Below are 10,837 nucleotides of genomic sequence, written 5' to 3' on the forward strand. Positions count from 1 at the left end.
CCCCTTCTTGTAGATGCCCGTCACATTGGCAAGCCTCCAGTCGTCCGGGACCTCCCTCGTTAACCAGGACTGCTGACAAATAATGGAGAGTGGCTTGGCTAGCTCCTCCACCAGCCCCCTCAGCACCCTCGGGTGGATCCCATCTGGCCCCATAGACTGGTGAGCATCCAGATGACGTAGCAGGTCTTTGACTGCTTCCTTTTGCATTATGGGGGACATAATTGTTTATGAAACATAAATGTATTTTGAATTGCACTCAAAGAGCTGAAAACGTATGATTAAGACTAATACACTGCTTTGTGGGTAGATAGGTATGGTTGAACTGATAGAAGCAACTCAATTTTCTATAATAACAGTAAAAGAATGATAGATTGTATTGCTATTTAAAGGTTTACCTAGAACATTTTGCACATTGATCAAGAATCTATAATATTTTTATCATTTCTAGTATCTGGTAGTAAAATCAGACCAATATGTGGTGAATAGTTTTGTGGATGAGAAGCCTATTAGAGGAATTTCAAAAATCTAGAACACAGCTCAGTTTTTACTTCCCTAAGAGTACAGGAAACTATGAAAAGCTTTTCATGCAAATTGATAGCATCTTGGGTCCATGTCTCAGATATATGGTAGAATTTAATTCAGTTGGTTCTGAGAATTCAATAATAAATATAAGTGATGTCAGGATTCAGAACAGATTGCATTTATTCCTTCTAACATAATACAACCTAACAGGACAGTGTGTCAAGCAGAAATGTAATATGGAGAAGACAGCTAATGATGCTTGAATTATTAGGGTTGAAGCTATAAAAAGTTGGGCTGCTCAGAAATTCTTCAGCTCCTCTACTATTGTTCCAACAGACCAGATTGCCAAAATGGAAAATTTTGTAAGGAACAAACATAGTTTGGGATTATTTTGTGGCTGTAGCTTGCTGGAATGAAATTTCTAACTGAAGAAAAGAAAAATAAATTATCAAAATCAAGTTGAGATGCTCCAGAGAGTGATACCTGAAGCAGTGGTGGTTAGGCCAGTAATCTGAAATGTGAGAGGACAGCAGAGGCTCTACCTCCATTTGAGTAAACAAAATCTCCTGAAAGGTGTAACCCTCTTTTAGAATTAGAAAAATTAAGGAAAAAACCTCCCTCGCAAGGTCTTCAGTTCGTACCAGTAGAGCAGGGAAGTTTTTGAAGTGTCAGAGGACAGCGGAACTGTTTCCCCCTTAGGCCTAGCTAGGAGTTACAGATGCATTTCAGCAAGTTCAAAGGCAGTTACTGTCTGGGATGAAGAGCAATTGTCCCATGGTATCTTTGTTTCATAGATATGACTGGAGCTGACAACTATTACAGAAAAACTTCTGCTTTGTTTTGAAAAAATGTAATTTGGTTTGGTTTCATCTGCAATAACTTCAGATTTAATACAGCAATTTTAATATATTTTTACAGGTATTCTCATGAAACTTTTGTATTTACAACACAGGTATTGGACAAGAACATCATTGGTAGCCGTCATCCTGAATTATTAAAGTAATGTTTCCCATCAGCGTTGTAGGCTGTTGAGCCTGCTCATTTAGTAAAATCAGATTTCATCTCTTTGCTCAGCAAAAAGGTGTTTTGCACATCGGCAGAAACTGTCTTGATCTGCAGGGGTTTTTTAGCTGTTATGACCAGTGAAGGTTTCCCAGAAGCCCAGCCACCAGGGTGCATTCAATTCTTGTACTGTCATTTATAGGTTCCCCTGTAGAAGAGGGATTGTGTTCATTTTATAAATCATCATTTTCTGTGCTGTCTCAGAAGCATTTCCCAGTACCCAGCTTGCATTACTCAAGAAAAGCAGTTTACTTCACCCCTGCTACCACTACCTGTTACTGTATCTGAGAGTATTTAATCAATTTCATATTTGTATATGGCATTCAATGCTCTTCATAATTTTTATTTTTTCAACATTGCTAAAAACCTTATGGACTAATTAGAAGTAAAGGAATCAGCTCATCTGCTGTTGTATAGATCAGAAGTTTAAACGTTGCAATAAAATTCTAGATATAACTCCACTGAAGACAATAGTAGCCAGGCAAATATTGAATATATCAAAGTATAAATAATGCAAAACTATTTTAGGTCACCTTTTTGGCTGAGATGGCATAGTTGTTGTCCTATTACTTATCCTATTTTGTTTCAGTGTTGCAAGGTTATACATCTCTCCCAGTAAACAATGACAAATGCAAAAACACGTTTATACAACACCATTTCCCTAGCCTCTCTCTGTCTTGTGGATGGATTCCTCCCTCAACTTTTGCATTGCTTGTTTTGGAGAGGTTTTTTTTACTTCAAGCAAGATTTCCTCCCCCCCCCCTCCCCGGGGGTCCCTGGTGGTCCTGTAAGTCCAACTTCTAGAGAGCCAAATGAACAGAGTACCTGTTTAAATTCTTACAAGATTTTCATTTTATGCAGAGCAGCAGGAGGAATGTTGTGCCTTTTCTGGTGCAGAGCTAAATTTCCCACCAGAACCATATGTCTGCAAAGCGGACCTTCTCTCTCCCTCAGTGGATCCCAAGGGAAATGAGCAAGAAATGTGGCAACTGCCTTCTTTCAGCTACAGGCAAGTATAGCAGGACATTTTTGTGACAACTACAGCACTAAAGACTGCACTTCACTTCCAGTCCAGTAAACCAAAGCTACCAGGAGACTTTCAGCTGAGACATTGATACACAGCATTGCTTCCTTTCTCACCAATAGCACCCTCCAGGCATATATATGACCTCCAGGCAGTTGCAGAAATGGCTCAATTCATTGTTGTCTTGTAAAGGTATTTTGGAACCATGCAAGAACCAAAGAAAGAACCAAGTGGAAATGCCAGAGGCGTTTACTTGGAGGAGTACAGGGTTTCTCTGCTGACCAAATGCTGTTTTCAGTGTGGCTTATCAGCCAGTGCTAACCGTTCTTTGCCTTAGATAACCCTTCAGTTGAACAGTTGCAAGCACCTCTCTTTGGTTATCACTAAAACTGGGCCCTTACCAGAATGTTAGATGTAAATGCTAGACTTTATCAAAGCCTGAACCCTGCAGTTTTGCAATCATTGTGTATTGCACCAGTGTGAACCCTCAGTCTTCGCACTTGTGAGTGATAAGAAAGGCATGGTCTTGATCCAACCTTCATAGCCTCACCCTCATTGGGTACTTTGGGCAACACCGTTTTCCCTCTAGCTGCCATGGCTATGTCTGCTGTGGTTTACTGTAATGTAAAATTCTCTGTGGTAACTTTAAGGTAGTCAGCTTTGGTCTGGTGGTTCTGATGATAACAGCAGAAAGCTCAGGGTGGGCTGCATCAGTGAAGAGAAGGATAGAGGACTGTGATTAGACTGCTAAAGGCATCTCAGCTGGTATAGTATATAATGAGTATATTGATACATAATCTTGGTGAACCACAGCAGGATCTGAAGGAGAAAAAAGGCAAAGTCAGGTCTAATATTATGATGTGTACAATACAATTGGTTAATACAGACCTACCATCTTTATTTATTGTTATTTATATTCCTTTAGCACTTCAGGACTCTAACACTTGATCCTATTGATACCAATACTGTATAAAGTATACTACTATAAAGTACTACTATATAGTAGAAATGTATAGTCCAAATTCCTGAACAGTTTACCATCTCCATATATCAAAGAGAGTGGGGAACGACGAGGCATTTTGTAGGATCAAAATAAGTAATCTTGGCACACCAGAACCTTAAGTACCTTCACTGGTTTTGCTAGGCTTTGTAGTAAGTAATATCCTAAAAAACGAAGGGGTGGAATTTGAAAGAAAACTATGTATTAGATTTGTACGTGTTTCCAGGGAGCTTTTCCTAAGTTAAGAGATGATGCTAAGGATTTTGTCTGAAAGGGCTTATTAGAGTTCAAAGCCATTGCTTCCATACTGATGAGGTGGAAGAGCCTGGAGTCATAAAATATTGCAGCTGAGGGCAAATGTTTTGTATGTGATGCCATAGAGAATGTATGTGATGCATCAGATGGACACAGAGCAGAGTAATATAGTAAAAATGACAGGCAGAGAAAATAACCATTGCAGCAATCTCTGATATGGCTAAGAAAGAGATAATTTGCTTTGTTAAAGCAGATGAAAGGAAGCTTGCAATAATTCGGAACTAAGTGCCAAGAGAAGAGAGTGTGCAGACAGATAGGGAAAGTTGCAGTTTATGATGCCTAAAGGTCAAGTGAAAGATGACACCAGGTAATAGTTATTTTGTTCTGAAGGGTGTGTTTAAGCATTTTTTTCAGTTGCTAAATTTAAAGTATAACTTAAAATACAATGAATTTCACCTTTCTTCTCTTGCTGTTTTCAAATAGTGTGAGCTTGATGTCAAAAAGCCAATGCCTGTTGACATTTTATTTTTTCCCTCAACTTAGTCTGTTCTTCCATTCATTTTTCTAAGGAGCATCAGTCGCCATTTAAGCTTTTGTAACTGAGAAAATAATTAGCTTACTAGTGTTTAACAAGTACCTAAGTATATATGTGAGTCAAATACCTACATACACTTATTTCTATCAGGGCAACTTACTTTGGATTCTAGGCATCAAAGATGGTACCAAAGGAGAGCTTTCACGGACTATTGCTTACCTGCGAGAGCATTTGAACTTAAGGCATCATTCTTTGTCCTGAACAGGAGCAGCATGTTTAGAATTAAAGACATGAAGAATGTCCTAAAGTTGTTTGCAGATACATCAAAATGTTTTCATACAGGACAGTCGCTAAACAGATTAACAGTCAAGGCGAGTTCTGTCCAGTGTAAATGGCTGTAAACCTTATGCTTCAAGACTGTACTGCTCACAAATGCAAATTTTACATCGCCATCAGAGATCTGATGCCACTGTGCAGTCCAGTGTTTGTTGCTTTGCCCAACTGAAAGACTAAGGATGTGTCATATGTTTGTTTTCAGACTTCTTGCTTTTACTGAAGACTAATACACACCATTTCATATCAAGGAAGAAATACTGTGCATTCAGGATGAGGTTCATGTGCTTCACCTTCAGATCCTTGCAAAAAGAAAACAGGCATTGTCCAGCTCACGGGCAGAATCTTGGTCTTGTTTTAGAGAAGCCCATTTTTAAATCTGGGATCTTTAAGGGCTTCTCTTGGTTTAGTAGATAAGTTTGTTCAGCCTGTACATGCTTTCTGGAAAATAGAAAAATTCAGGTAGATCAACTTTTAAAACTGGTGGGTGCTGGCAAACCCTTGATCATAGAGTACTTGAAATAAATCTAATTAATGGATGGTTAATTCTGTTATCACCTGTTTGCATGAAATGGAACAAATAAGCAATGGAACAATAGAGTTGAACTTTAATTTTGGCTTGCCCAAGTTACTTACACTGTATGTGTTGTAATAATTTTTGTCCAGGTTTTTTAACAGCTGTGTCTAAACTGTCAACGCAGCTTGTAACTGTTCAATGCTTCATTTCATGTGAACACATACAAAACTTTCCTGCATAGAAAAAGAATTCTGCAATTTTGAGAAACTGTGAAAACTGAATTGTCTGTTTTTCAAATTTGCCTGAAATCACTGAAAATCTGAATAGTCAGCATGAATTAACTAACTTTTTTGGCCATTTTTCCCTTTCTTGTGAAATAGTCTTAAGTCAGACCTTTTAGTGTTGATGTACATAGTTATGAACATTTACTAGCTAACACAAACTGATGCTTTTTAATACTTTGAAATCTGACACTTCCTTTTAATCTTTTACTTTAGCCGCACCTTGAATGGACTGTTCAGTGGGGTAGAAGTTGGTGGCTTTCAGATATATATATCTCTAGCTAAAGCTGCAGTGGACTGATGAGAGAACATTATGAATAGTCATTCTTTCATTCTCTTTTACCTCAGATTTTGACATAGTGGAAGTCCTAAGTGCCCTTAAGATCAGGCTGCTTACCAAGCGAAAATGCACTACAATAACTCTGTAATGCCAGAGACGGACAGGGGGCTGTCTGAGGAGTGCAAATTCCAAATAGAATTCATTACTGCCTTGATACTTGAAAATATATACATTCCTGCCTTATTTCCTTTGTACGATATATAATTCCCCCGAAAGTTAAGCAAGAGCTTGAAGCAGTGATTTAGTTTATTTACTTCAAAACAGTATAAAAAGAATGATGTTGGAAATTATAAAATGCAGTAATCAAATGTAAGACTTTTTAGAATTTTCTTCACAAAAGAACCCTTCTTGCAGTTCAAATAATTATCGTGGTGCTTTTACTTAGCCTAAGTACTTTTAATAAAAAAGTAGCTGCTGCATTATGTAGTATTGATATAAGAAAAAAACCTGAGCATATAAGCATGAATTCATTGAATTCATGTTACTAATTTTCATGTGAATCAGGATATTCAAAATCATGGCAAGTATAAGGCTTATAATGCTACCATTTTAAAGTAACTGTATTGCCTCTATTTCATTTCTGCAGTTTGGAATAATTCTCACTTTATTAGTATTTTTAAGGATGTTGAGATCTTTATGGGAGCCATATAATAGTGCAGAGCACTGTAACATAAAATATTAATTAGCATCATGTACTTTAAGTGGAATTTCAATCTTATTTCCACGAGCTGTTAGTTGTTTAAAGAATGAGCGTAACCTTTTTTCCTTCAAGGTACTACGAAACATAAACATGCAGATAATATAATCCTTCTTTTGCAGAAATGCTAAAAGAGCTCATTTGGTATTCTGAGATCCCATCATATCCCACAAAGCCAAGAGGGGTAACCTGAATCTAGCATACCTTGCCGTTGCATTAAGCTGTTCTGGAGATAAGGGAGATACCAGTGCATATACACCATAGAGGTGGTTGTCACAGCTTGTCAGTGACAATATTCTGCTGCTGCAGGCAGTGTCTTTCATGTGAGATACAAAGCTACTGTTTTTAACAGCGTTTGGCCCTTGTAACTGCTGTACCGCTCTGAAAAAGCATGAGAGTTAATTGCAAAGGATGGAATAATTTCAACTCAAACCAAATTTCTTTTGTCTATCACCATACCTCTAGCCTTTTTTGGAGGGGCTGGGAAAGGGGACCCTAATATTTCTCTCCCCTGGTAATTTGCTGTTACCAGTTAACAAAACAGCTGTTTTGTGCCACTTTGCCAGTAGTGTCTGTATTAATAATCTCATTCCATTTTAGCATTCTTGCTGTAGCAGGCAGAAGTCAAGTTATGTCATTAAATCAACATCTGGCCCCGGTTATCCTGACATACTGGGCCAAAAGATGTCTGCTTTTCTCTTCATGTTCTTGCTATTGTATGGGGTAATTTATTTATTTATTTGTTTGCCCACAGAGAAGTCTTCTGCATATTAGCACTTTGCTCCTGCCCTCCTTCACAGGAAGGAGACCAAAGGAGAGCTGTCTATTGTCTGAGGAGGTAGGGCATATGGTAGAGCATCTCCTGCCTAGTCCTCCTCTCAGAAGTCTCAGTGCATTACTGAAGTGCTCAGCCTTAAGCTGCATTGGCTGTCTTCTTCCTTTTTAACTCTTAGTGGGATCTGGAGAAGCAAAGGAACTTACAGCCCCGTTTTGACTTATCTCATGGAGGGAGCAAGACTTCAAGTAAATTCCCATGAAATTCTATCAACACGGGGTTGGAGAACAGAGGGAGAGGGAATAGCAAAGCTAGAAAGTTTAGTATCAAGAACAGGAGAGAAGCAGGAAATGCAGCAAAATTACAAGGGACTCATTCAAGGGAGTGTTGAGAGCTGTTGGGGATAGAAGCTTTGATAGGTGAGAACTAATTGCAGAGAATTAGGTGTTTGTGAGTGTCATGTTTTAGCCCCAGTCGGCAACCAAGTACCACACAGCTGCTCGCTCACACCCCACCCCCACCCCCACCCCCTGGTGGGATGGGGGAGAGAATCAGAAGAGCAAAAGCAAGAAAACTCGTGGGTTGAGATAAGAAGAGTTTAATACTTGAAATAATAATAATAATAGTTATAATTGTAATGAAAAGGAAAACAACAAAAGAGAGAGAGGAACAAAATCCAGGAAAAACAAGTGATGCAGCCACTCACCACCCACCAACTGATGCCCAGCCAGTCCCCGAGCAGCGATCACTGCCCCCCAGCCAACTTCCCCCAGCTTATATACTGAGCATGACATCACATGGTATGGGATAGCCCTTTGGCCAGTTTGGGTCAGCTGTCCTGGCTGTGCCCCCTCCCAGCTCCTCGCTGGCAGGGCGTGAGAAGCTGGAAAGTCCTTGACTAGTGTAAGCACCACTTAGCAACAACTAAAACATCAGTGTGTTATCAACATTATTCTCATCCTAAATCCAAAACACAGCACTGTACCAGCTACTAGGAAGAAAATTAATTCTATCCCTGCCGAAACCAGGACGGTAAGGAAGCAGATGGATTTCTTGGAACAATCTACCAGGGGAATGGAGAATTAATTAATTGGAGACTTTCAGAAAATTCATTGGGTGCCTCAATAAGTAAGCAGAGAGAGCAGATTCATTTTTTTGAGGACACTATGTGAATAAGGGTTTCCAATGAGTTAATTTATTTTGCCGTCTCTATGTGTTTATTAATGGAATTTGTATTTTGGAAGCTAGATTCAGAGATTTCTGGATTTTCTGGAGAGAGTAAGGCAGTTATAGAGGTGGGGAATGGAGAGAGTAAATTAATGGGAAAAATACAGAAAGTGGAAGAAAGCTCTGTGAATGAAAATGTGGTAAGCTTCAGTGTGCAACAAGAGATTGCTTTATACTGGAAAGTAACTGACACAGGTGCAATAACAATGAGATTGGGGTGAACCTGCAAGTTAAACACAGCCTCATATGATGATGTGATTTTTGTACTTTTTTAAAAAGAACCTGTAAAGATTTGTTAAAAAAAAAAAAGACTAAGGCAGCAGAATTTATTAATAGTGTAAAGTTAATGATACCTCTAGATGTGTATATATAGATGCTGCTTCTCATTATGTGAGAATGCTTCTCATTTTAGCCTCCTTTCCTTTCCTCCCCCCCAAAAAAAACATTTAAATTTATGATGCTGATAAAGGCACTGTCATTTCAAAGGGACAGGCACCTACTGGCTTTGGCCTGTTGTGAACATGCATGTCCATGTATATACTTGCATATGCATACATATACATAGCACAAATTAGAAAATTGATATTTTCTCCATCCAAGTTTTGAAGAAATGGTCTTGTGTATGTGTGCAATTTTAAATGGTAATAAGATAAGCAGAAATAATATAGGAAAAGGTTTTTGAAGGATGCAGAGAATGATATGGAAGTATACTAAAGTGATTAAACACTAAATTTATGATTATTTTTAGGCCCTACAGAAAATCCTGAGAAACTTTTCTTTTTCGTACACTAAATACTAATCTAATCTTATTTCCTCTTTAGCAATTGCTGTAACCTTGAGACAATTGTTAAGAACAGGGTATTCTGCATTTATTTACTAATATTTTGGGTTTTAAAGATTGTTTTGATCACCCCCTTTGTTTATGCACTAGAAATGGGATGTATTCAAATTTTCAACCCCTGCAGGAAAAAAAGCAGAACTTTTAAATGATGCTGCTCGCTAATTATTTTGATGCCTTGACAGTTTACCAGCCTGTAATTACTGACTTTTCCTATTACTCTGAACTGAAATAGCTGTAGCGTGCTAAGTATATTGAACCGGGGATGAATCACCTGATGCCTGCCATACTTCTACAGCAAAGGAGAAACTTCCACTAAAAACTCTGCAAAATGCAGTAGTAACATCTTGGGGGTTTGTTTTATTGTTTTCAGGGTGCTGGGTGCACTGCACTGGTGGTAGCTGTGGTGGCAAGGAAGTTAGAACTTACCAAAGCTGAAAAACATGTGCATAATTTCATGATGGACACCCAGCTAACTAAAAGAGTAAGTCACACTTTATATTCACAACTGAAAAGGAAAAGTGTGTTAATTTATTTCTGCATTTGTTTTAAATAGTCTCCTGCTCTGTTCTCCTACACAACTTTTTCATGGGTGTGCTTTTGCAAGAAGGAGGAATCAAATGCCTTGAGCTTTTCTCTGAATTGAGGGCAACTGCGAGTTCTCATCAGATTTTGAGGATTTGAATATTCTTCTATAGAGGGTCCTTGCAGCTGGAAGATAATTGGTATAACCAACAGTTAAATGCTGTGAAACTGAAGACTATTGTATTAAACTAAAATCTTTCATGCAGCATAGGAGAAGAATATATAAATCTTTTGTAGCTAAAATAGCTGAAATGACTGATATATACAAGAATTTCAAGCTATGATGGACATTCTTAAGAAAGAGACATATTCATAGTTTGTGAGAGAGACAGTCTTTCCAATTGCTTTGTGTACTCAACACAGGGTTCACTTAGCAGCACACAGTATCGAAGTGCCTTGAAAGATGTTTGTAGATAATAATATTTTTAGAAAAGATTATTTTTCCAAAACCTCTAGAAATCATTAGAATTCATAAAAAATATTTTAAAATTTTCCTTATGAAATATAATTTAAATTACAATAACATCATGGAAAATGAAAGAATGCAGCAAACAAGGCAGTAGGAATCCTTTATTGAAATAAAACAGGTCAGTGTTGAGGGAACAAGAAAATGGGTAGGAGCTACACAGTCCTTTCAACTTGTTTAATCTTTGTTATTGAGAAGAGCCAACATGGAGAGGAAGCTCCTTACGCTCACAAGAGGAACTCAGCAGAGCATGTCCTTTCTGATGGGCGGAGAGGGATGTCAATGCCTGAGCTGGAAACTACGGCTCTGCTCTGGGCGGGAAGGAGGTTGGCTGCCTCAGCACAGCTCTGTGCAGCGGTGCGGTGCGGTGCTGCTACAGG

At 38.4% G+C, this 10,837-nt stretch overlaps 1 protein-coding gene across 1 annotated transcript in view; it reads left to right on the forward strand.

The window, feature by feature from the left end:
• Positions 1-10,837, forward strand: part of KCNN2 (potassium intermediate/small conductance calcium-activated channel, subfamily N, member 2) — a 74,748-nt gene that overhangs the window by 55,607 nt on the left and 8,304 nt on the right. Inside the window, exon 3 of the mRNA XM_009321093.1 lies at positions 9,780-9,890. Coding sequence (XP_009319368.1) covers positions 9,780-9,890 — 111 coding nt within the window. The remainder of the gene's footprint in view (positions 1-9,779; positions 9,891-10,837) is intronic.

The sequence above is a fragment of the Pygoscelis adeliae genome, unplaced genomic scaffold (genome assembly GCF_000699105.1).
Source record: "Pygoscelis adeliae isolate BGI_AS28 unplaced genomic scaffold, ASM69910v1 Scaffold83, whole genome shotgun sequence".
Classification (NCBI taxonomy): Eukaryota; Metazoa; Chordata; class Aves; order Sphenisciformes; family Spheniscidae; genus Pygoscelis; species Pygoscelis adeliae.